Source organism: Stegostoma tigrinum, chromosome 15, assembly GCF_030684315.1.
Source record: "Stegostoma tigrinum isolate sSteTig4 chromosome 15, sSteTig4.hap1, whole genome shotgun sequence".
NCBI lineage: Eukaryota > Metazoa > Chordata > Chondrichthyes > Orectolobiformes > Stegostomatidae > Stegostoma > Stegostoma tigrinum.
The window spans coordinates 66,034,566-66,062,205 of NC_081368.1; the positions used below are offsets into that span (position 1 = coordinate 66,034,566).

Here is a 27,640-nt window from a genome sequence, read left to right on the forward strand (position 1 = left end):
TTGCTGAACAATTGTTTCGTCACCCATCCGATTGTATGTTTAATACCTTTGGCTAACCACACTTTCAAAGATCTGTACATTATCGATCCCGCACTGGGAAAAAAAGCAGCATTGAGACACAGCACCAGTCTAACAAGGTTATGTACTTCTTGAGGCTTCCATCAGGATATTATAACAAGTGTTGTGCAGTGGCCTACCTCATGATAGCCAGCTGGTTGAGAAGAGATGTCCCTTTGCAGATTTCCATTGATGATGTTCCTTCAATCTTCTAGAACATGTACAAACTAGTAAGTTAGCCTGAAATATTTGAGCATCCTCTGGGACAGCACTGGAACTGTAAGAGGCAGTGGTTTGAGCAGCTTCTATGAGCAGACTAGTACACTATGAGGTGGAGTGTAGATTTGTACTGCCATTATGTAGCTCCCAGCCCTGAACGACTATGTTTTCCCTTGAAATGTTGATACATGGAAAGAATCTTTGTCTCCTGAGACATGTATAATCATCAGGTGAGTCTGAAATCTCTGCCACTAGATGAGGTGTAAGTCTGGAATGATGCGCACTGGTCAACGCCTAGCGCATCCCTACACATTGCATTTAATCTCAGTGGAGACCACATTAACTTGGCTCAGTCATTAAAGTCACATGATGTCCGAGGCTATCTACGGCCAAGGAGAGGGTGTGAGATTGTAAACGGATGATCAATGCCAACTTCTTTCAGAAGGGGCTGTTTATCTCTAACAGGGGTGTGATTTAACCAGGCCCCACAGCAAAAATTATACCACAGTGGCCATTTAAACAAAACAGGTGAAATTACAGGTATAAATTATTTACAGCATGCAGGGGCACTCAGAGTGTTTGCACAGATACACAGCATAGAGGGAGCACTGTTTCACAATTCCCCAGAAAAGAAGACCAAAAAATGCAGTTACGTCTTTAATAAGGCTTATTGAAGAGCAGAATTGTGTGTACCAAGCCAGAAATCTCACCCAGCAGAACACTTGAACTGAACAGGGGAGCATTGCTTCCTGTACTTATTTTAAGCCTTCAACATGACAAAACATTGCAAAATGTTCCACAGGAGCATTATCAAGTAACCATTTGGCCCTTAGTTACATAAGAATGTATTAGGCTGATGACTAAAAGCTTGGCCAAAAGGGTGAGTTTTAACAAGTGCCTGAAAGGAGGGAAGGGAGGTCAAGAGGCAGAGAAGTGTAGGAAGTGAACTCATTTAGCTAGGCAATGGAAAACGTGATCACCAATGGTGGAGTTATTCAAAACAGGACTGCTTGCGATACTAGAATTTGAGGAGTACAGAGTCATTGAGTCATACAGCATGGAAACAGACTCTTTGGTTCAACCAGCCCACGCAAACCATAATCCCAAACTAAACTAGTCCCATCTGCCTGCACTTGGCCCATATCCCTCCAAACCCTTCCTATTCAGGTAATTATCCAAATGTCTTTTAAATGTTGTAACAGTACCCACATCCACTACTCCCTCTGGAAGTTCATTCCACACATCAACCACTCTTTGTGTCAGAAAGCTTCCCCACATGTCTTTTTTAAATCTTTTTCCTTTCACCTTAAAAATATGCCTCCTAGTCTTGAAATTCCCGCACCCTGGAGAAAAAACACGTACCATTCATGAGAGAGAAGAGAGAAACATAGTCCAAATCATTACCGCTGCTTTTGACCTTAATCCATAACAGTTTTTTGTCTTTAATCACTCCCATCTTGTACTTTATCCTAGAGTTTCCTTTTTGTTCTTCCTTACACTCACCCTTTTCTAAGGCATAAAACTCATCACATCTCCATTTTCCTCGAGTTCTGCAGAAAAGGTGTTTCCAAACGAGGAACTCAATTTCTCTCTGCACCGATACTGCCAGTCTGAATGAATATTTCCAGAACTTCCTGCTTTTATTTCAACTTTGCAGCATCCTGAGTGTCTTATTTTTTGCAGCATTCTTTAAATGCCTGCTTCTTGTAGGGAAATGAATGCGGCATCAATTTGATTTGGAGATAGCAAGAACTGCAGATGATGCAGTCAGGGAAAACACAGTGAGGAGCTGGAGGTATACAGCAGGCCAGGTAGCATCACAGGAGCAGGAAAGTTGACGTTTCAAGTTAGGACCCTTCTTCAGAAATGGAAAGGAGGAGGGGAGCTCAAAAGTAAAGAGAGGAGGGATGGGGCTGGGGAAGGTATGTGGAATGGTGACAGGTGCCTACCTGCACTCAACTGAGTAATCCCCACCACTGCCTACCTGCACTCACCATACTCCCCGCGAGCCCCACCACCACCTACATCTTTCCCTGCAACCACAGGAAGTGGTGGGTTTGACCTGCCCCTACACCTCCCCGCTTACTTCAATCCAAGGAACCAAAAAAACCTTCCACATCAGGCAGAGGTTCACCTGCACATCAGCCAATGAGGTCTACTGCATCCACAGTTCCCGTTGTGGTCTCCTCTAATTCAGTGAGACCAAGCGGAGGCTTGGACACCACATTGTAGAGCACCTGCGCTCTGTTCATGACAAACGAGAACAACCTTTCAGTCACAAACCACTTCAACTCTCCCTCCCACTTCCTGGATGACATGTCCATCCTGGGCCTCCTCCAATGTTACAATGATGCCAGTCACAAACTGGAGGAGCAGCACCTCATATTCTGCCTTGGGAACCTACGACCCAATGGTCTCAATGTGGATTTTACTAGTTTTGAAATCTCCCCACCCCTCAGCCTCATCCCCTCCGTCTCAACCCCAACTCCATGGCTTGACACAACCTGTCCATCTTCTGTCCCACCTATCCGCTCCTCCCACCTAACTGACCAACCCCCACCACTGCCTGCCTGCACTCACCTATGGCCATTCCACCTACCTTCCCCAGCCCCACCCCTCCTCTATTTATTTCGGAGCTCCCTTCCCCCACCCACATCAAATTGATGTAGTTACTATTTGGTCATTTAGATGTGTAGCTACTTGGCACCTAATGTAGTTTATTAAGTTCTGGGATATTTGAGAGAGAGAGAGAGAAATTGGTATGAATGCAGCAGTGGGGCTGTCCATGTGCAGGATAGAGAGGTAATCCAGAAATGTCAAGATTGGGGTTGAAAATTCAGTGATAATTATCATTAATAAAGACTGAATACCATTAATACACACATTATAATAGAATGATTGCCTGATTCATTAAAAGACTGCAAAGAAGCCAAGCTCCACATTTCCCCAGTTGGAAAAGAAAGGGTAAAAATGGTGACCACTGATCTGCATTTTAAATGAAATTGAAAATCTGGCCTAAAAATAGCACTCACGCGGCAAGCTTTGTAATTAGTTACCATGGTGCACTCAGCAACTCATTTATCCAACTGTGTTAAAAGTGAACTTTTCAGCGATTTTATCGGACGCATTTGTCATGCTGACAGCACTTCAATCTGAGGGGCATCAGGCTGCAACTTAATGAGAACTCAGTTTACCTGCAGGGCTAAAGGTTTCCATCTCACATTTTTCAGCAGTGCAGGGGCAGAAGTGAGTGTGTTCTGTGGTCGTTTTTTCAAAGTCAGTATCACCCCACTGGGATCCTCCCTGAGTGCGTTGACGAGGTTCTTCAGCTGCCAGCCCACCTGGAACCGAGAGCCCAGAGACAGAAAGATGCAAACAAGATATTTATCTTTCACATGCATCGTACTGAACACAAGCATTGCTGGAAAAATAGTCAGTTTTTCTCAAGTCAGTCCTCAGGACAACTCGTGAGAGCTACGATTCAAGGGGAAAACTGACATTAGCATTGCATGAGAGGACAGTGCTGACTGGTTGGCAACTGGACTCTGATTGGTACAGCTGTTGGCTTGGGGAATGCTGCAAAAAATGATGAATGACAGTTAACCACAGTAAGGTTTCTTGTGCCTTTTAGAAGCAATTAATTTTCTGAACCAACAAATTAAACCTGAATGGAATTGAAGAAGCATGTAACCAAATGAAGCAACCACTTGAATATGTTTTACATTGGACTAACTGTAAATATGCAGAGAGGGTGAAGTGTCTGTCCCTATTATGTGAAACATGATGATTACAGTTCAAGAAGACCATTTGGTTTGTTTTAAATGAAAGAAATCCTGGGATGCATCCATTGATGTAACTAAATGGTCCTCAACTCTGCTGGGAGATGTTTTCCTGTTAGTCTATTGAGAATTATGTCCCCGTAGTTAGAGAGATCAGTCAGAATTATACAGAAAGTGATCTGCAGCTTGAAGTAACTCAGTGGGGTGGAAAGAGATTGTAGCCTGTGAACAGCGACACTATCCAACATAACACATTCTGAGCAACATCAGATTGTGTAAGGTAGTGTTACAAAGTTCATTCATGCTTCTGTGTGAAGAGCCACCTGAAGGAGACCTGGGAGTTGCCTGTTCTGCCCCTTAGGGTTGAGAGATAAAAGTTAGGCGGTTCAACAGGAGAAAACAGAGTGGTGTTTCAGCCACAGTGACACAGATTAAGGAGGGGTGGCGGGAAAGACGCATGGACTGCAGTTGCTGTTACAATTTTCTCTTATGCCATCTAATCACATAATAGTTATGTGCGGATATGCACGTTCCCTTTGCAAATTTGGGAAAAAATGAGTTCAAACAAGTTGAAATGGTATTTTCAGGATAAGTTGTTACTGGAAATTCGATTCACTATAGATATTTATAATAAAATTTTTGTGCATTTGCCTTACCTACACCATTGCCTATCGTTAATCTATATCACTAAAACACACGTGAACATACGGATAATGAAGGAATTTCTTTTCTTCCTTATGCTAGATGTTGAAGAAACAGGTTGTTTTCCTTGAAATATGCAAACTTCAGGCAAAAAATTCCCGAAGGCAACTATCAAGTGCCAGCAAGTAATCCAACCAAAGGAACAAGAATCAATTGAATGTCAGAAACAAGCCAGTGACATTCTAGAACGACCTGTACATGGTCATTTTTGACTGATAAAATCACAGTTAAAAAGTCATTTTCACGACGAAAGTTTCCCTGCACATTTGACTGAATGCTTCTAAACCTACCTGATCATATCAGTCAAAACATGATGATCAGATGATCAATACATAAAAAAATTTAAAAAGAAAATCACATCCTTTGCCAAAAACATTTCATCCATCTTTTAACTGCTGTGATAGCTTTCCCTTCTCCTATGAATATAAAACCAGTACTGGCCATCCCAGCCCAGTATGTTCTACCCCTGGAGCTTGAGCCTGCTCACGTTGGATGGTCACTTGTGGCCTAATGCAAAGCATGAACAGATAGGTTCAGCAGACCAATTGAATGAGCTGAGGACTTTATCCATCTCGAGTGCAAGTCCCAAACACTTCACACCCACTTCTTCGCATTGTTATAATTGTTCCAATAATTCTACTCTTCCCCTTCGTTACTCCCTCCACTGCTCACTTGCCAACCCACCCAAGCTTCACAAGGCCAAGACTGTTTCACTTTCCAGGCATCAATCTCCACATACTTTTTTCGGCCACATTTGGTCACAGCTCGAAAGACAAACATTTCAGCCTACCTTTCAACAGGCACAAGAGATCCTCAGAAACAAGAGGTGGGAATTTATGTCCCATACCAAGTGCGCTACCTTCCCTCTCTCCAACTACGCTCATGAAATTTGCTAGAAATTTGCTAGAGTTACTCAGGAGGGTGTAAACGGGCCTGGCAGTAGACGGTGGGATCCAAAGCAACAGGGAGACAAAAATAAAAGTTGCGGCAAGTACAAACATTAATGAGAGCAAGTTAAATACTAAAGACAGTGTTGGTAATCCCAGTACTAGACGAGACAATCAACAGCATGACAGAGTGTGGAGTTTGCTCATTCTCCCCACATCTGTGTGGGTTTCCTCTGGGTGCTCCAGCTTCCTCCCACAGTCCAAAGATGAGCAGGTTAAGCGGAATGGCCATGCTAAATTGCCCATAGCATTCAGGGATGTGTAGATTAGGGGGATGGGTGTAGATGGGATGCTCCGAGTGTTGGTCTGGACTTGTTGGGCTGAAGGGTCTGTTTCCACACTGTAGGGATTCAATGAAAGCAAGGGAAGTCTGGGCTAAAATGCATTTATTTTAATGCAGGAGGCCTGAAAGGTAAGGCAGATGAACTCAGGGCATGGGAAGGAACATGGCTGAAGGAGGGACAGGGCCAAATGTCCGGGGTACAGATGCCGTAGGAAGAAAAGAAGGGGAGACAAGAGTGGGGGGAGTTGCATTTTTGATTAGGGAGAACATCACAGCAGTACTGAGAGAAGAAATTCTTCAGGGTTCACTCACTGAGTAAATAGAGAGAGAATCGGACCTTTTACAGATCGACAAGGTCATCTACATGCAGATCCACAAGAGACAGGTGAGATTCTAAATGAACATTTCTCATCAGTATTTACTGTCAAGAAACATATAGATGCTACGTAACTTGGGGAAATAAATAGTGATGTCTTGAAGATGACGTGCTTTATGTCTTAAAATACATTAAGCTAGATAAATCTCCTGATGAAGTGTATCCCAAAACTTTGAGGGAGGCTAGGAAGGAAATAGTGGGGCTCCTAATGGAAACACTTGTATCATCGACATCCACGAGTGAAGTGCCTGAAGATTGGAGGGTGGTTCATGTTGTACCATTATTTAATGGAGACAGCAGGGAAATGCCAGGGAACCACGGACTGGTGAACCTTAACATCCAATGTGAGTAAGTTGTTAGACGGAATTCTGACAGATAGGATTTACAGGCATTTGAAGAGGTAAGGACTCATTTGAGATAGTCAGTAGGTTTTATGTGTGGGAAATCATGCATCATGAATTTGATTGAGCTTTTTGAAGGAGTGACCAAGAAAGTAGATGTGGGCAGTGCAGAAGACATGGAATTTAGCAAGGCTTTAGACAAAGTTCCACATGGTTAAGTTGTCGAGCAAGGTCCAATTCAAGGTCCGATTTCAATTTCAATTCCAATTTCAAGGTCAAATTTCCCGGGGTCCAGGGTAGGCTAGTCAATTAGACATAAAATTGGCTTGATAGTAGAAGACAGAGGGTATGGTAGACAATTGTTTTTCAGACTGGAGGCCTAAGAGAGTGATATGCCACAGGGATCAGTGCTGGGTCCACTGTTATTTGTCATTTATATAAATGATTTCGATGAGAAGTTAGAAGGTATGGTTAGTAAGTTTGCGAAGGACATGAAGTTTGGCGATATAGTGGACAGTGAAGAGGGTCATCTGGGAATGCAGCAAGAACTTGATCAACTGGGTCAGTAAGCTGAAGAATGGCAGATGGTGTTAAAATTAGACAAATGCAAAATGTTGCATTTTGTAAAGCAAACCAGGGTAGAACTCACGCAGCCAATAGCGGGGACCTGAGGAGTATTATAGAACAAAGAGATCGAGGGTTCTAGGTACATAGCTCCTTGGAAGTGAAGTGACAGGCTGACAGGGTGGCAAAGAAGGCTTTCAGCATGCTGGCTTTTCTTGGTCACAGCACTGAGTAATATGAGTTGGAACACCTTGTTGCAGCTGTACAAGACATTGGTGAAGCCATTTTTGGAGTATTGTGTCTGGTTGCCCTACTACAGAAAGATATTATTAAACTTGAAAGAGGGCAAAGAAGATTTATTAGGGTGCTAACTGGACTGGAAGATTTGTGTTATAAGAAGAGGTTGATGAGGCTCGGATTCTTTTTCCTGGCACGTAGGAAACTGAGGGGCCATCTTACAGAGGTCTATAAGATCATAACAGGCATAGATAAGATAGACAGTCAACAACTTTTCCCCACGGTGCGGGAATCTAAAACTAGAGGACAGAGGTTTAAGGTGAGGGAGGAAGAGAAACAGAAGAGTCCAGAGGGGCAAATGTTTTCACACGGAGTGTCTGGAATGGGCTGCCAGAGGTAGTACAAACGCGAGTACAAAATTCTGTCATTTAAGCAACATTTCGACAGGTACATGGATGGGATAGATGTGCAGGGATATGGACTAAATGCAGGCAAATTGAACTGGTTCAAATCGTGAAGATTGGGCGGTATGGGCAAGTTGGGCCGAAAGGTCTGTTTTCATGCTGCAGACCTTTCTACAACTGTGATGATATCGTGTCATCAATTGGAGGTCATTCCCAACTGACAGAAGGTGAGCTAACATAGGGGAATCGGGTTTTTTTGCCATTTTGAAGTTATTCTGTAACAAGTAATTAAGATTTTTAACAATCCGGTTGTCGGTAATATTTCATTGTTGGCTGCATTTTTTGGGTGTTAGGTACAATAAAGTTTGGGCGTCTTTAACATTGACAATGACAAAGTGGCACATTAGAGGAATAGTCTCACCTCCGGGCCAATGGCTGATTGTATCAGTGGATTCTGCTGAGATAGGTGGCAGCATCTGCATGCTTACATTTAAAATCTTTATTTCACCTTAAAACATCAACTAAAGACAGATTCGAGGGGCTAGAGCCTCTTACAATTCTACCCGTGACTTATTTCCTGTTCGAAGCATTAGTCCTTTATCACATGACGTCCTGGATTACTGTGCAGATTGGTCACATAATGATTTCATTTTGCTGATTAGTGGTTGTCCAGCTGGATGGAGACCAATCACACTTGAATGGTTAAGCTCAGGCAGCTGGGATAGGAGCAAGTGGGCCCCTCAGCTTCCATTCTGCTCCTCCCATCCCATAAAATTCAAACCACAAATCCACTCATAAAATGTGAGAAACTGGCAGGAAGGAGAACTAAAGGTACTTCACTCTAGTCAACTCCATGGTGCAAACTCCACACAGACACTTGCCTGAGGCCGGAATCAAACCCAGGTCCCTAGCACTGTGAGGCAGCAGTGCTAACCACTGAGCCCCTGTGCCATTTTGTCAGACGTCATGTCACAAATATAAAACCCAGTCTGGTGCATGACCAGCGGACTTGGAATTCCCAGGGAAAAGTAAGTGTCCTCCCTTGTCCGGCTATTTCGCTGTCAGGTACAGGGGACAATCATCATCATGACTGAGGTCAGCTGGCACAGTAGAGCGTGCAGGAAATGAAACTGGGGCCCACTTGCTCCATGTGATTCAGAATCACGCTGGGACAACAGACCCCATGCCCCTAACCCTGACCTCTCCCATACAAGCTCTTTCTGCTCGCTTACTGCAAGAAAACCCTGAAATTTAACACACGCATCTATCAACGTAAATGAGAAATACTTCTGTAGACTGGTAGGGAATCCCACTGATCTTTGAGGCATGCCAGACTTGTAAATGGAGAGATTCACTGCACCAGAAATCCATTCAGTATTGGCTCCTGGCAGAGGAAGCTTTCTGAGTCGGACAATTATCCTTTAAATAGCTGCCCTGCATCACTGAAGTAAGCGACGTCTGATAGATAGCCATCAGCAACTTGGGGAGTCTGGGAGTGAGAAAATCTCTTTGGAACGCAGGGTTATGCCCGATCATAAGCACTCTCACAATTAAAAAAAAGCACGATTTCACTCATCCGTTCTTCTAATTTTGGAAAATGCTTCTGTGTTTAATCTCTGTGCAGGGTTTCTCAACACATCAAAGTTCATCAATTGTGTAAAGGTCCACAGCAGCCAAGGATTCACATCCCATTTCACAGAGAAAGGTATGGCATGGCAACGTAGTCCACTGTTCAGAAAGGATCACTGATTTACAGCCTGTCAATTCACCACAGGCCGTGGAATCCTCCATGTGTAAAATCACAAAACAATCTCCCTCTGCTTTGTCAGTGTGTCACAGGTTCTTTACTGAGATAGTGGAATGCAAATGTGTTGAAGAGCTGTTCGTGCCCACTGTCTGTTCTCTCCAAAGCAAAGTTAGATCATAGATCACGGAATCCCTACAGTGTGGAAACAGGCCCTTCGGCCCAACAAGTCCACACCATCGGTCTCAGCACCCCAGCCAGACCCATCCCCCATAACCCACAAAATCGACACATCGCTGAACACGATGGGTAATTTAGCACGGCCAATCCGCCTAACCTGTACATCTTTGGACTGTGGGAGGAAACCCACGCAGACACAGAGAGAATGTGCAAACTCCACACAGTCGCCCGAGGGTGGAATCGAACCTGGGTCCCTGGTGCTAAGAGGCAGTAGTGCAAACCACTGAGCCACCATGCCGCCCCTAAAGTTAATGCATGAACATTTATTTCCGCTCAGGCTTCGCATCAACAAAGATGAACACTCATGGAATATGCATTCCCTGACTGGTGCTGTTAATCCAGTCTAATCAGGGATCCCTGGCTGACAGATAAAAACAGGAATTTCAGAGGTTCTGTTCCCTCTGAGAGCTGGCTCTGAAGGAGCTGGATCAGTGTCAAGCACGATGTACATGTAAATGAGGGGTGGCCTGGTGCCGGGACATGAGCCCCTGTGGAGTTATTTCAGTTGTAAAGCTCAAAATACTGAACTGTCACATCAATGTGATTACATAGCGTGAGGTCTTCTATCCTCCAAGCCATAGATTTAGTGGTAGGATATTGGGAGAATCCCTGTGGAAATGATGCCCTATGATATTTATCAGTACAGGATAGGAAGCGAATGGAGAGGGCTGATCAGGGTTTGCACTGCAACAAGGACATTGCAGGGCTCTGGTAGTTACAAGAGGTCCCCTTGCCTAGAGGAACAAGGGGTGGTTGGACTTGAGACTCTGTAGAACTGGAGCAAGAGTCCTGGAGGTTGGCAGCACAGCAATGGCAATTGGACACTATTTTACTTTGGCAGCACTGGCAAGATGCTTGGATCGCAGACTCATGACAGAAAGTGGAACTTATGTTCAGATTGAAGAGCTCAGAACAGTTGCTTGCCTCAACGGTAAATGTCTGCTTAGTGTCATCAGTGATGGGGTGTAATGGTGGAGCTCGCAGGGGCTGAAATGGAGTCAGGGTCCACTCCAATTGTCGTAGCATTCCTTTGTAACTATGAGATTTCTCCAAAGTTAAGAACATAGAACACAGAACAGTACAGCACAGTACAGCCCCTTCAGTCCAACAATGTTGTGCCGAACTTTTACCTTAATCCTAAGGTCTATCTAACCTCCACCCTTATCTTATACTATCATCAGTTTGGGTTATACCTAATACTTGGATATGCATTTCTGCATGCATTTCATTTAGTCTGTCCCTCACTGTTTGCATCTTTTTCACAAGGCTGATTTAAATGGGTTGGCATGTTCCCCGCATTGCCACCCCAGCTAAAAAGTTGTGGGGAACCAGTCCAGATGAAGAATAGCTTCCCAGAGACCATTTAACAGCTGGAAGTGTGTTTTCAGCCTCTCAGCCTTCAGTTGGACAAATTCAGACTACCAGTACAGACAGTGCTGGTATTTCATTTGTGTTCAGAGCTGAATTGTACTGAAAGTGTTTAGGGATGCTGATGGCCACCAATCTGGCAGGAACCAAGAAAGTGTTGCGGGGAGAGGAATAGGAGCCCTTCCCATTCATTGACTCATCCTTTTAAATTTTGTAATTGTACCAGCCTCCACCACTTCCTCCAGCAGCTCATTCCATACAAGCACCACCCTCTGCGTGAAAAAGTTGCTCCTTCGGTTCCTTTTGAATCGTTCCTCTCTCGCCTTAAACCTATACCATCTAGTTTTTGACTCCCCTACCCTGAGAAAAGGACTCTGTCTTTTCACCCTATCTGTGCCCCACGCGTTCTTATAAACCTCTACAAGGTCACTCCTCAGCCTCTGATGCTCCATGGAAAATACCTGGAGTTTTCTGGATTTTGCTCTTAACAACAGGCTTCACCCCGAGTATCTCAAAGAGACAGTTTAATTTCACGCACCAGTCACTTTGAAAAAAAAATTGGCAATAGCATCTCAAATGTGGACTTTGCCTGCAAAGTCAAATCCGCTGAGAATTAGACTGATTTTACACAAATAAGCCCCTCTTAATATATAACATATAAAGAAGCTAAGATCCTATCCACTTGGGAATGCAGTCAAACTCAGGCAGAAAGGTGAAAAACTATAATGTACACAGTGTCACAGGACTGAACAATGTAAGTGCACCCAAAATATTAAACAAAACCATCATGAATTAACATTCAGTCATCAATGTGAAAAGACAGGAATTAAAATGAGCCAAGAAATTGAGAGCTGTGCTGCAGCAGTTTACAAAACCTTTCATCTGAAAGACAGCAGAATATTATTAGCGTGTCGTAGAAAGCATGTAGTAGTGTTGGATAGTAATTCTATGAATACTTATTAAACTAGACTGAGTACCTTGGTCTACAACAACTATCTTACCCATCAGAATCTCAACATTCATTTCAAACAGTAAGAGGGTTTTACTTAACACCAGATTTTAAGCTGACCTTAAGCGTAAGAAAATATTTTCCATTTAGACAATAACAGGGGAATTTTAATTCATGTAGCCTATAATTGAAAACAGAAATTACTAAAGTGGTGCAAAAGAAAACTAAAAAGATAGGTAGTATTGTGGAGCATTCAAATAACCTCAAAACGGACAACGGCCGAAGCTGATCAGCACAGAGGCCTGATGTTTTAGATGTTTCCTTATGATTTTGTCTACATCAAATTGCTTGGATGTGGAGGTGTCTGTGTTGGACTGGGCTGGACCAATTCAGAAGTCACATGACAGCAGATTACAGTCTGCTCCTTCGTTAGTTGAAGTGGTAATTAAAAGTGTCAAAAGATAAGTATAAATACTGTGATTGGAGCGTCGACAGGCTGAATAACAAGTCTTTGCATGTGATCAAAAGCATCAAACCATGTGAGTAAAGTGTCAACAGCTGAACGGATGACCTACAATCCACTTAATTAAGGCGAAATTGCGATCAAAAATAAGATGGTGCTAGAGACAAGCCAAATAGCTGCAATAATGTGATAGGTATAAGGATCACATGATGAGGGTCTAGCCAAAGTGACAAGTAATCTAAAAATGTTCAAGCTAATTAAGGTAGAGAGACAACAAGTTATCAAATTGACAGTGACAAAACCGAGCAGTAAGGAAGATTCAACATAGAACAGTATAGTGGGGTTACATGTCGTGCCACTTCATGTTATGAAGGAACAGCGCTCCGAAAACATGTGATTTCAAATAAACCTGTTGGACTGTAACCTGGTGTCGTGTGACTTCTGACTTTACTTAGCTGGTAAAGTCCACTGGTGAATTTTGAACTGAATGATTTGTCACAGCAGTGCACAGGATGTTAAAATGAGGTATGTAAGTGTAGGGGGGAGGATCATTTACAGATCAGTTTCAAGAGGAACATCAGGGTTTTTTTTTTCGCTTAAGGATATTGATAAACCTGTCAGGTTTTTAAAACAACCTCTCAGGTTTCATAGTTAAAACGCCAGTAGCTCGGCATCTAAGTGCCTTCAGGCCTGTTAGCCTAACAGAGACATCAACAGGTGATGGGTTTCAGATCTCAACAATGGAATGTTATTGAAGAGGAGCACACAGTGTTTTTAAAGACAATTTGGAGAACATTTTCTGTATTCATGAACCTAGGGAGCTGGATCTGATGGAAACAAGCTGCAATGATAAGGCTTGTTTGCCCCGTGAAACTCTCAGGTATCATTGAACAAATTTTGACCCAAATTCTTAATTCCATGAATCAAAGCAGTTAAATGATATAGCTGACTTCAAGGGAAAGCTTTCAGAAGTCAAGTTCAGGAAAAGCCACATTTTCTTAGTTCAGCGAATGTAACAAGTGTGAAGAGAAGTGTGAAGAAGGTTGAAGTTTGGAATTTAGAATGGATTGTGATTCAATAGTTACACATGAGGTTGTTAGCGTGCCGGCTGACCTTGACCTGTTCCCATTCAGACATTTCATCACCAAGATGGGTGACATCATCAGTGGAACTTCACCATAGGCTCCACTGATGATGTCACCCAGCATGGTAACGAAACGTCTGAACGAGAACAAACCAAGCTCAGCAAGCAGGTCAATACCCTCATCCACAAACAGTTAAATATCTACACTCTAACAGAGGGATAGGGATGAAGTGTGAACTCCAGGATCTGAGTTTGCAGCACAGAACTACTGCAGTAATGTGTTCCTTGAAAATAACTTGCAACACCTCTGCTATTTCTCAACATTTGTTTTTATGTATGCATTCATGGGATGTGGGCATCACTGGCTCAGCCAGCATTTACCACCCATCCCTAATTGCCCAAAGGGCAGCTAAGAGCCTAGCACTTTGTTGTGGGTCTGGAGTCACATGTAGGCCAGACCAGGTAAAGATGGCAGTTTTGCTTTCCTTAAAGGACATTAGTGACCAGATGGGTTTTCCTGACAATCAGCAATAGTTTCTTGACATCATTACATTCTTATTTCTATTATTGAACTAAAATTCAATATGCAATCCCTAGTAGTGGTATTTGCCACTGGGAATACCTGACAATGGAATAACCTCATTAATCAAACAGAACCAGTACATGCAAAGTGCTCAGTAGAAATAAAGAAAGGCCTGTCTATACACCAAATATTACAGACTACTCATACAAACTGTACACTAGTTGAAGGAATCGGTGCCAACACAGGTGTTAAATTGTTATACATATCCTTGAAACTAAGGTAGTTGTAATTCTTTATTTTAGCATTATAGTCTCCAACAAGAGTAAAACAAGCTAGCACTCATTATGTTGTAATGGAAATTTGCTAAGAGAAATTGCAGTTCTCAAAACTAGACAAATGATGTTATTGTGCTATACTGAGGTAAAATGAACATACTTTCGGGTCTAACGTGAGGCTTTTATGACTAAAGAGGTCCCCGGACACGTTATGACATGCTACTTGAGTTTCAACTTGGGTCACAGAAATCAAACCAGTTCCCTGCGTCTTCATGGCAAAAGATGTTCCATTTATTGCTCAACAGCAGATCTCTAGACCTCGTTTCTGTGGCTGTGTTGCTTGGCTAATGCAATCTGTTTCAGGGACACAGACTGGATATGTGGATAATGGGCTCCCCTTATTCAATGAAAGCAGGCATCAGACCAAATCACCTCTGTTTCAGACAGCATAATGGACTAGGTGTGTTCCAGGTACCTCTATGCTAAACCGTTCAAAGCTGAAATGATCTGTTGTTTCCATGTGAAACTTATACATATTTTTATGATCAATGTCCAACATTGATCCCCTCTCTCACGATTGCACACAATACAGCTTGGGATAATTTCCTAGCTTCACTGTTTAAAAAACATCTGATCCTAAGTGAGTCCTTCTGAGCTTGGCTTAAGATTGTTAGAATTGGGCACAAAAGCCATGCACTGGTCAACCAGACTGCAAACGAAATGGAGCAAGTTACGAAATTTATCTGTAGACAATACTTCAGTGAGAAAACTGATCAATCTACGGAACAAGTTTACTCGACAGACTGTGGAAACTGTCAAATTCGATTTGTTCAAATGGAAATTAGATAGCTTTCTTCCAGAAAATAACATTTTGAGAGATGAGCTGAATTTTCACTTAACTGCAATATAACTGTCCAGTTGTTTTAAAAGTGCTTGGCATTGTTTACACAACTATTTTTAAGAGTTTTTTTAGTTATTTGGAATGTTACAGGCTATTCAACAACTTACAATTTTTATATCACGGCCTTTGAGTTCTGTTCTTAAAGTAGATAATGAGGTGGTAGGAGGGCTGAGGGGCTTTGCAAGGTATGGGGGTCGAGTAAAGGAGATGGGTAAAGTGGTCAGTAGTTTCAGGCACATATACATAGAAGTCTTTTAACCTGCCCATTTTGGAAACAGCTTCCTTCCACCCTTAGGCTTGGAAGATCCCATTTGTCAGAAGTCTCGAAACACAGGTAAGATTGCAACCGTGCCATCATTCCTGTCAACTGACTCCTGCCTCTGATATGGAAATCCAAGTATATGAATAATTTGAGACAGAACATGTGGTAATTGAGGCATCCTTGGGGGGAATAAAGTGATTTTGGACCAAAGTTTCCAAAATTCTGGGTGGGTTTTCTCTTGCAACATTTCTGGATCTGCTGGGGGATAATTGTTGGAGAACGATTGCTGTGAGTAGTCAACAATTGCATTATGATTGTATAACGTGTCTATCAGGACAGTAGAAGGCAAATTAGATGAAACTTTGACATTTTATTTCTGGCAATTCTTATGTAACGAGGTCCATCCTGAGGGCTCTTAAGGTATACCTGATGCAGTGCAAAATCTCAGTCTTAAATCTGGTATTGTGATGGAAGAGAGTTGACAAAATTATAAAAGGGACAGTAACCACTGTTCTCCTCATAACTTAGCTCAGGAAAATTCAAGAGAAAAGAAACTTCAACCACCAATGAAAGCACTTCCATTTTGAAGTTTAAACGACTTACCACAGTTTGATGGTTGACTTGAATCACTTCATCGCCTGCGTGAATCTTCTTGCACTGGTCTGCAGGGGACTGTGTGCAGAGAAAGGAATTGTTTCAGAGATTTGAGTATATAATTTAAAATAAAACACATCGCGGGTGCACTACTTGTTAAGATTTGAGCAATAACCGTGAAGTTCTGAAGCACAAAGAAACAGGTATCAAAATGTTATGAACGGATATGCTTAACACATGAGGGGAACTCAATCAAAGGACAGCCTTATTACATATGCACTTCGAAGTTGGCTTCTGAAAAGAAACCTAATTGTTCACATTTTCCATCAGAACTTCAGGTCTGTGTCACAGTTAGCAAATTAAGTCCTAAAACTCCAAACCCCGCAACTGTTCAAGCCCTAAGGTACACAATGCCTAATTGCCAAACCAAGAATATTAAACGGATAATATGTAGGTTAGTGCTTCCAGTGTGGAGGACTATGGATCGCAGAATTGACCCTGCCGTCCTGCATTTATCTTCAATTTACGTTTCACTTTTCAGAAGCTTATGCATCAGGAATAATCTCTCAACATCATGCCTGCAAGTAACTACATGACGAAATATCATTGTGTTAATGTGAAGCAAGTGACAGCATAACGACAGTAAAAACAACAGAAATGTTGGGAATACTCAGCCGTGGAGGGAGAAGCAGAATTAATGGCCTGGATTTTCGCCTTGTTGTGATGACTCAGGAACCCTTGATAAATGGCAGCCTGGTCTCACCAAGGGATTCCCGATCCCATTTCGGTGAGTTTCCAATTTTCAGGGTGTGAGCCAGTTGGGATCATCAACCTGTACTCCTGGCCTGGCAGGCTCCATTGAGGAGATAATCCTTACCCTCTGCAGTTCTCCTGCAGCCGGCTGCACTTTTTAATGAGGTGTAGTGCATGTCAACTCAGAGGTGTTGTGAATCATAGTCAGTATTTGGGAATCTTTTGCATGAGAGGTCAAGGGGGTGAGGGTGGCTGAGAGCAGCAGCCTGCCATGGGAGATATGAGGATCCATAGGAAGCGGGCAGGGGCACAGGCTTGAATGGGGCAAATGAGGAGTCATGGAGGCTAGGATGCATGTGATGTTTGTGGAGTTGGTGGGGTGAGTGAGAGGGATGAGGACACCATTTCTGTCACGGTGACAATGTCCCCTAGTGCAGAGGGAACATGTTCCGTGGCCATTCTCTCCCAAGGCAGGGTCAGTGACTGCCTCCGTAGATTCTCCCGTGCCGCCTGCAGCCTCCATCCTCAATGACCACATTGAAAATCCCACTGTCCACGATGGAAATCCAGACCAAAGGGATTCCAGTAAAGACCTTTTCCTCAGCTCTGAAGAATGTAATGTTGAAAGGAAAGAAGCATGTGCCCTTTTTTATTTGTTCATTGAATGTAAGTGTCTCTGTCAGGGGAAGCATTTATTACCTACTTCTAAATGCCCTTGAGGAGCTGGGGGGTGAGACTGTCTTGTCTGCTTCTAGGAAGGGAGTCCCTGGATTTTGTTTCTGTGTCATCGAAGGAACAGTGATATAAATACAAGTCTGGATGGCTTGTGCCTTGGAGGGAAACATTCTCCCATGTGTCTGCTGGTCTTGCCCTTCTCCATGGTAGAGATGCATCCCAAGCAGCATGGGCACGTTGCTGCAATGTTTTCATGCAGGTGGTACACAGGGGGAAGCAATGGCCCAGTGGTATTATCGCTGGCCTGTTAATCCAGAGACCCAGGTAAAGTTCTGGGGAACTGTGTTCGATTCCTGCCACGGGCAGATGGTGGAATTTGAATTCAATAAGAGTTAATGATGACCACGAATCCATTGCTGATTGTCGGAAAAAAAATCTGATTCACTAATGCCCTTTAGGAAAGGAGCCTGCCATCCTTACCTGGTCTGGCCTACATGTGACTCCGGAGCCACAGTGACGTGGCTGACTTATAATTGCCATCTGGGCAATCAAGGATGGGCAATGAATGCTGACTAGCCCTCATCCTGTGAATGAATAAAAAAAACACTGCTGCCACTGTGTGTCAATGGTAGAGGAAGTGATGTTTAAGGAGGTGAATTGGCTGCTTTGCACTGGATGGTGTTGAGTTTCATTGATGTAATCGGAACTACACTTTTCTAGCATGTAAACTAATTGTATCTTGTAGGTGCTTAGGCAGTCAGGAGATTAGTTGGTCATCTGGTTGGTTGTTCTAGTCACAATGTATATGGTTGGTCCAGTTCAATGCTAACCCCCAGTATGTTAGAATCACAGAATCCCTACAGTTTGGAAGCAGGCCATTTGGTCCATACTGACCCTCTGAAGAGCATCTCAACCAGATCCAGCCCCCACCTCCTGTCTCTTTAACCCTGCATATCCAACTAGGCTAATCCAGCTAGCCTGCACATGTCTGGGCACTATGGGCAACTTAGCACAGACACCCCATCGAACCTGCACATCTTTGGACTGTGAAAGGAAACCAGAGCACTCAGGTGAAACACACAGAGGGAGAGGAGAATGGGGAAACTCAACGCAGAAAATTGCCTGAATAGAATCAAACCAGAGTCCCTGGTGCTGTGAGGCAACAGTACTCAGCACTGAGCCACTGTGCTGCCCAGTGACTGTTGATGATACAGTGATGGTACATACCACTGATTGTCAAGGGGAGATAGTTCCATTCTCTCATATGGGGGATAGGTGGATATAAGCTTGGTAAATTCTTTTCTTTTCACAGCCATACATGTAAATGATGTAATCATAGCAGGCAGGAGGAGAACACTGAGCCCATCCTGTTGGCGTCAGCTCCTGAAGGAGCGATCCAATCAGTCCCACGACCCTGCTCTTTCCCATTGGTTGCAATGCTTTCTGTTACCAGTAGAATTCCAATTTCCTGGCAGAATTGAGTTTGATTTCATCATTCTTTTCGATGGTGTATACCAGATTGTAGTTTCCTCTCCTAAGAATAAACCCCCTTGACTGGAGGATGCTGAGATTGGAGGGTTTGAGCTTCAGGGAGATGTTGGATAGGCTGAGGATTCTTTCCCTGGAGTGCGGAAGGCTGATGAGGTGACCTTATTGAGGCTCATAAAATCATGAGGGGCATGGATCGGGTAAATAGACAAGGTCTCTTCCCCAGGATGGGGGAGTCCAAAACTGGAGGGCATAGGCTTAAGGTGACATGGACAGTAAGGATTTAGAGGGATAAGGGCCAAATGCTGGCTAATGGGGCTAGATCAGTTTAGGATATCTAGTCGACATGGATGAGTTAGACCAAACAGTCTGATTTCATGCTATACAACTCTACAACTCCTCTCTGCTTCGTTTATGAACCATCTTAAATTTTGTGTCCTGTCGTTACTGAGCCACCTGCCAGTACATACATACATACATACAACAAGACAGCACAGAACAGGCCCTTCGGCCCTCATTGTTGCGCCGACATCCTTCCTCTCGCAAGGAGACCAAAATCGATGGCAGTCTTCCAAAAGCAGCCGAATCAATGTCCTATATGGCTGCTAAGTGATCTCCCAACTCCAATTCTCAATGCACTGACCGATAAAGGCGAGCACACCAAATGTCTCCTTCATATCCTTTCTACCGGTGGCTGTACTTTGATGGAACTACGAAACTGCACTCCAGCGTCTCTTTATTAAGCAACACTCCCCACAACCTTCAGTGTAAACGTGCTGCCCTGATTTGCCTTTCCAAAATATAGCACCTCACATTTATCTAACCTCAACTCCATCTGCCACTCCTCAGTTTATTGGCCCTTGTCAATGTCCCATTGTATTCTGAGGCGACCTTCTTGGTTGGCTACTACACCTTCAATCATTGGGAAACTTACTAACCACACCTTCTGTTTTCATATCCAAATCATTGCATCACTTCAACTCCCCCTCCCACTCCCTGAACGACATGTCCATCCTGGGCCTCTTCCAGTGTCACAACCACACCACCCAGAAACTGGAGGAGCAGCACCTCATATTCCGCCTCGGGAGCTTCCAACTCAATGGCCTCAATATAGAAATCATTTCTCTGTAAAAATCCCATCGGAACACCTTCCTTCAGCCTTCTGTGTTTGAAAGAGAACAATTCCAGTTCCACACAACTGTCCAATGCTTATTTCCCACAATAAATGATCACATCCATTCCCATCCTTCACACAGTGAATTTGTGCTTTTTGCTGAGACTGCTGCCAGTGTAACCTTCCCCAAAGCCAACCCCCTTCCCCCTTCCAACAACCAATCGTTAGATCATAACCACATTAATACTTGAAGACAGTTGAGGCCAGACTTTCTGATCCACTCCAGCCTGGATGTGCAAGACCTCACTCAAATTCATCTGCTCACCATGTTAGCGAGAAGGCAAAATCCCAAACCACTCTTCCAGCTTGGAATTAGTCAGGAAGAAAGCAATACTTTCCATGATGTTTATTTCCCGCCCCCCCCAGTCTCCCAGAATGGAGTCAGCAGAATCTGGAAATTCCCAGTATTCAAGACCCAGCAAACATTCCAGACACAAGTCACTGACATGAGCTGAAATAATCACATCATTGAGTGGAAGAAACCGCTTGCATGCTTTTTAAACATTCAACAATTAATGTTTTAGAAGTGTGTATTGATTTTTTAAAAAGAACTGAGTAATTAATGTCCTATTGCATTAGAAGTTTTATGGCTAACTGAGTATACTTAACTGTGATAACAAGAAAATGGAATTATACTGTTCTCATTAGCCCAACTAGTGAAGTGCTCATTAGTAAAGTCTAAATCGTAGGAGTGATTAAGCAGGGTCACTACCTGTGAGCCAGAAGATTCAGGTCTGAATTGCTCCAGATGTGTGCATTGACATTTAATATAAGTTAGAAGTGTCATATACCAGAGGTAGCGTATGGCAGGGCGAGATTTTCCAGTTCCTTGAAGTTTGCACGATACGAAAGGCAAATAAATGGGTGGGTTAGCACCAGAGAGATACCCATCTCCTAGTGCGGTATGCTTCTGTCCCGGGATCTGACCAGCCGAATAGTCCACTGGGTCACCAATTAAGTGGGCCCTTAATATGAGGAGGTTGAGTGGGCACAGCTTTCGGCCCGTCATGCCTGTGCTAATTAGGGAAGGCTGACCCACTCTAATGCCACCCTCTTGCACAAGGCCAGTAGCCCTGCAGGCTAATATTCGTCAAGAAGATATCCAATTACTTTTTAAACAATCTCCGTTTGTGCCTCTAATACCCATCTCCTTCCCGCCACATCAGGGATTAAAACCTGGGCTGGAGTACCCATGGCCAACCTTCCTGTCCCACCACTAATTAAGGCTGTTGGATATTCAATTAATAACCATTCTGGAGCTTTAACCCTCCGTTGGCCTGAAAAGCTTTGCTCCCAGTCGGCAAGAATAACAGCAGCCTTCGCAGGTGAGAAAAATGGGGCATCAACCAAGGAGCAACGGGTGAACCTGGATGCTGGGCAGGAGTTGGAGAGTGAAAAACACCACCCTTACCCTTGCCCTCAATCACCTTCTACCTGTCATCTCCGCACCAACCATGTGATTCCACTACTTCCCTGTCTTCTTGTTGGTCATGGTGTAACCAACAGTCTGGGTCTGGCATAGGTCACAGAGGCTGCTGGTCCCTCATTGGCAAGCACCCTCGGTTAGTGCGGTATGCTTCTGTCCCGGGATCTGACCAGCCGAATAGCCAACTCTGGCTGAGAAAATGTTGCCGCAGCTCCTCTCCAATCCTTCTGATTACCTTAAATTTATACCTCCCCATGTCGTTTGACCAGTGTTAAGGTGAATAGGTTGGCCTTTAGCGTTTTATACAGTACAATTCAACCATGCAGCCATCTCTGTTCTAAGGGGACAACCCTAGCCTTTCCAATTTTTCCACATTGTCAAATGTTTCCAGAACTGACCACATTCCCACAATTCTCCAGAGACTCCCTCTGCAGTGCAATCATATCCCTCCTGTAGAGTGGACAGTATTCCATCTGTCATCTAACTAGAGTTGTTTACAGTTCCGGAATAACCTGCCTACTCTTATATATTATGCATTGACAAATTAAGGAAAGCATTCTATATGCCATCTTCTTGATCTGCCCTTCTATTTTTAGTGATCTGTGGAGATACACTCCACCCCACACCCTACTCGGTACCCTCCCATTTCTCATGTCTTTCTTTACCCTGCGCTACATTCCAAACACCTCACTTTTCTGGATTGATTTCCATTTTGCACTTCTCTACCCAACTGCCCAGATCAGGTATATCTTCTCATCGTCCAAAACTTCTCCTCACTGTCCACCACCCAACCAAATGTTGCACTTTCTGCAAACCTCCTCATTGTGCCCCCTACATTTGAGTCTAAGTCATTAATATAAACAAAAAGAAGCAAGGGACCAGGGACTGATCCTTGGGGAATCCTTCTAGTGACACTCTTCTCTTTGCAAACACACATATCAACCAACAGCCTGTACTTTCTGCTAATAATTCAATTTTGCTTCCAATTTGCCACTCTCCCCTTGATCACAAGCTTACGGACTACTGCTCCCTCATCAGGTAAGTCATTTTACCTGCCGAAAGAGCAGCATTCCCAAAGCTTGTGATTTCAAATAAGCCCGTTGAAATATAACCTGGTGTTGTACAATTTCTTGATTTGTACATCCCAGTCCAACAATGGCATCTCCACATCATGTCTTGTTTAATCAGGTTGCCACGTGGAAAGCTTCACTATCTCCATCTAGACACATCTGGCACTGCCAGCGTCAACTTCTTATGACCTCAAGAAATTCAAAGTAAAATGCCTAGAAAACACGTAGACAAGCTATTGCTAAAGTTTTCAAGCACTATTTAAAACTAGGTTGCCTTTCACGCTTCTAAAACAGATCGAGAGATTTCTGGGGCACTTTGTCAAGGCTCCACCAACACTTTATCAACATTTAGTCAAGAAATTCTCTTGACGATGTCACCTAAAAATAGTGAATGAGCTGCCATTGTATCTTAAGGGACACTACAAGGGAGCTAGTGTGAAATAAGGATTGTATGGCTGTTGGTATCTTGCTCAGAGTCCCATTTGACAAGAGGAATGAGGAAAACATGAGGCTATGTAGAAGAACCCTGTTGCTACAGGAGAAAAGGGCAGGAGGGTGAGGACAGCAGGAACTTAACTGCAGTGCCACATATCCCATGATCTCTACACCTCTAACTCAGCCACCTTGAAGTACATTGACCAGTGTTCTGCACATCACTAAGCAAAGTGAGTGCATGCAGCATGCGTGAATATAGCTTGCGGAAAGTTTCTTCTAATCAGCCTTTGAGTGTTAAACCAGCAGTTGGCTGCTCAGTAAGCCTGGACAAGGTAAAATTATGGAGATCAGTCATTAAGATCAAGATTACATGTAAAAACCATGCTGTCAAAAAGTGTTGTCTCATGAGCACACCAAACATTTAGTGTCTGCTTTTACGCTTTTCCCAATAAGTCTGGGAAAACAGGAAACACAACGTTTACGTTTTCCCCCAGGCCAATCAATCGAAATAACGATACACCATTGAGTCGTATTTTCCTGTTTATAAATATAAAACTCTCCTGATAAACAGAAATAATTAGCTCCAAGAGGCTTGCAGACATTGAATGAGCAATTTGCAGCTCAGAAAGGTACATGAAGATTGTGGACACAACTCTGAAATGGGCTCTTTCACCAACTGAACAGGCACATCTGAAATAAGTTGATTGATGAGGACAAGGTCAAGCAAATGTTTTCCTTGTGTTTGGTCTTCACAAAATGTCACTGGCAAATATATCCAGGACTCGGACAGCTTTGTTATTCATGGTGCTATTGATCCAGAGTATACCCGTGCGCCCTATCATCACCATTCATTCCAAATGGTAGAGTAGTGAATCGTCAGCTGAGGGAGGACGGTAAGTTATCATCAGCTGGAGATTTACTCACCCACATTTGACACAATTCCATGAGGGATCCAAGATAAATGTTCAGGGCTCCAAAGTTTGCTCCATTATGACTATATGTTATTGTGCTGCACAATGCAACATTAATAAATGTTGGCTGGTCGGTAATGGTGTTGAATAACTGTTTCAGTTGTCACTTGGCTAGTCTGTGGGGCAGCTCTCCCAAGTTTGGCAAAAGCCCAACGGTCTCAGAAAGGAGGACAATATAAGGTGGACTAGGCTGGGTGTTACTTTGTCTATGAAGATTGATGCTGGCTGGCTCCTCTTATCATCACTTTTTTTTGTTGAGTTTTAGTATGACTTAGCTATTTCCAGATTGACCCTACTGCTGTGGCTCTGAAGTCACATTTAGGCCAGAGTAGGCAAAGATGGCAGATCTCCTTCTTTACAGGACCTGAGTGAACAAGTTGGGTTTTCATAAACATCTCATAGCTTCATATTGACTAATACTGACACGCTAATGCCATTGACTCCAAATTTCTTTCCATCAACTAAATTCAAATTCACCAATTGCCATGGTATGCTTTGAACCTTTGTCTCCAAACTATTAGTCCTAGCCCTTGGATTTTTAGTACACCAACATTATTGTCATGTTACTGTGATTCGTCCCACAGTTTCCTTCCCCCCACCGCAAGACTGAGCAAGTCCTTTTCAAAATGACATCTAATTCCTTTTTGAATGCTATTCTTAAATCCATTTCTCATGCGCTTGCTGATGCTGCATTTCATATCATAACATCTTATTGCCTAACAACATGAATCTTCATGTTTGCTCTGATTTCTTTGACACTATTTTGTTTATCTGGTTACCAACCTTCTTGACAGTGGAAAGACTTCTCTACATCAAAACTCCTCAGAATATTGGAATTGTCTATTAAATCTTTCCTTAACCTTGAACACAAGTGGTAATTCCAACCTTAGTTTCACATGCCCAAATCTAGTTAATGATACTATTAGCGGCTCATTAAGTCACCCGGATCTGTTTTATTGGCTCGTATAAAAATAAGATCCACATTCAGTTATTTCGAGTGAAGCAGAATTTCCCCTGCATTTATTATCCTCTGAATGTGAATACCAATGCTCAATCATCCAGCAGCTGTTTCAGGGAGGCTGTAGAGTTGTAGATTGTACTTGGAGATGTACCTTTGACATACATGACAACCAGAGCATCATAAAGCAAATGCAATGCATTCTATCTATATTTAACATGGATTTTGTTTCAAATCTGTCGACATTGAGAGGAGCAAGGGAGAATCCCTCAGTTACGTTGTATCGAAACTTGGAAATTGGAACAAGAGTAGGCCATTTGGCCCTTTCAGCTTGCTGCCATTCAATATGACCATGGTTGATCATCCTACTCAATACCGTTGAATCCCTTTTGTCTGAAGAATTATATCTATACCCTTCTTGAAAACATGTAATGTTTTGGCCTCAACTGTTTCACGTATCAGAGGATTCCATGGGCTCACCAGTTTCTGGATGAATACATTTCTCCTCATCTCAGTTGCAAATAGCTGACCCCATTTCCTGAGACTGTGACCCCTATTTCTGGACTTCCTGCTCATTTGAAACATCCTCCTTGTGTTTATCCAGTCTAGTCCTATTAGAATTTTACAGATTTCCATAAAATTCCTTCCTCATTCCCGTAGACTACACTACCCCACACTCCACTCCAGTGAATGTAGTCTGAATGATGTCGTCTGTTTTTCAAACATCAGCCCTCCCATCTCAGGAATCAGTCTGGTAAACATTTTTTGCACATTCCTATTCTGGCCCCCACCCACAACTGTTTCTCCGATACATCAATGATATCATCGGTGCTGCTTCCCTCTCTCGTGTAGAATTGGAAAACTTCATCAATTTCGCCTACAATTTCCACCCTGCCCACACTCTCACCTGGTCTATCTCTGACTCCTCCCTTCCCTTCCTCAACATTTCTGTTTCCATTTCTGGGAAAAGGCTGGCTACTAATATCCATTCTAAACCCAGTGACTCCGACAGTACACCTCACTTCCTGTAAAGACTCCATCCCATTTTCTCAGTTCTCCATCTCCGTCGCATATGTTCAGATGAGGCCAACTGCGACAAGTGAGCCTCCAAAATGTCCACATTCTTCCTCAACCGAGGATTCCCCAGCTCCGTTGTCAACAGGGCCCTTATTCGGGTCTGACCCATCTCACGCACTTCTGCCCTCACCCCTTCTCTTCTCTCCCGCAACAGCGATAGGGTTCCCCTTTTCCTTACCTACAATCCCACCAGCATCCACATCCAGAAGATCATTGGACACTACTTCCGCCACCTCAGGCAAGATGCCACCACCAGACAGATATTCTCCTCCCCTCGTTGTCCGCCTTCCGCAGGGAACGTTCCCTCCAGGACACCCTGGTTCATACTTCCTTCACCCCTAACACCTCCCAACAGCCATACGGCACCTTCCCATTTACCTCCTCTCTCCCCACTATCAAGGGCCTAAACATACCTTCTAGGTGAAGCAACACGTCACCTGTACTTCCAAGAATCTAGTCTACTGTATTCACTGCTTACAATGTGGTCTCCTCTACATTGGGGAAACAAAGACTAGACTTGGCGACTGCTTCGCAGAACATCTACGTGCTGCTCGCAGAAAAGACCCTGAACTACCTGTTGTCTGCCATCTTAATGCACTACCTTGCTCCCTGGCCAACATCTCTTTCTCTGGCTTGCTACAGTGTTCCAATGAAGTCCAGCGCAAGCTGGAGGAACAACACCTCATTTTCTGCTTGGGGACCCTGCAGCCCTCCAGACTCAATATTGAGTTCAATAATTTTAGAGCCCAAACTCTCCCATGTCTCAGCGCCCCACCCCACTCACCAGGCCTTGTTACCACATAGCCTGCCATTACACACCCCCTGTTGTTTGTCACTAACAGTCCCCATTAACAATTATTCACCCTCCCAGCCTGATCATTAGCAACTCCTTTGTCTGTCCAACTGTCTTTCTCTCTCCTTGCGCTCTATCCTATTGTTTACTCCCTACCCCACCCACCACCCTATTTTCTGCATGTAAACTGAAATTTTCCCAGCCACCATCGCTTCTGAGGAAGGGGCACCGGACCCGAAACGTTAACTCTGTTTTCTCCTCCACAGATGTTGCCAGACCTGCTGAGCTTTTCCAGCAACTTTGTTTTTGTTCCTGATTTACAGCATCTGCAGTTCTTTTCGTTTTTAAACATTTTTTGCACTGCCTTCGTAGCCATAACATCCTTCCTCAGGAAAGGAGACCAAAACTGTACACAGTATTCCAGGTGATACCTCACCAAAGCCCTGTGTAACTGCAGCAAGACATTCCTGCTCCTGTTCCAAGAATCATACAGTGTGGAAACAGGCCC

At 43.6% G+C, this 27,640-nt stretch overlaps 1 protein-coding gene across 5 annotated transcripts in view; it reads right to left on the reverse strand.

The window, feature by feature from the left end:
• Window positions 1-27,640, reverse strand: part of si:ch211-26b3.4 (connector enhancer of kinase suppressor of ras 2) — a 554,826-nt gene that overhangs the window by 222,975 nt on the left and 304,211 nt on the right. For 4 of the 5 annotated variants that reach the window (XR_007248946.2, XM_048544968.2, XM_048544969.2 and 1 more), the window contains 2 exons: window positions 16,322-16,390; window positions 3,471-3,617 (listed from right to left, as the gene is read on the reverse strand). Coding sequence is in view for 4 of the 5 variants with exons in the window: in XM_048544968.2 (XP_048400925.1) it covers window positions 3,471-3,617; window positions 16,322-16,390 (216 nt within the window). In the remaining variant the exon portion in view is untranslated. The remainder of the gene's footprint in view (window positions 1-3,470; window positions 3,618-16,321; window positions 16,391-27,640) is intronic. The other variant, XM_048544970.2, reaches the window with a different exon arrangement.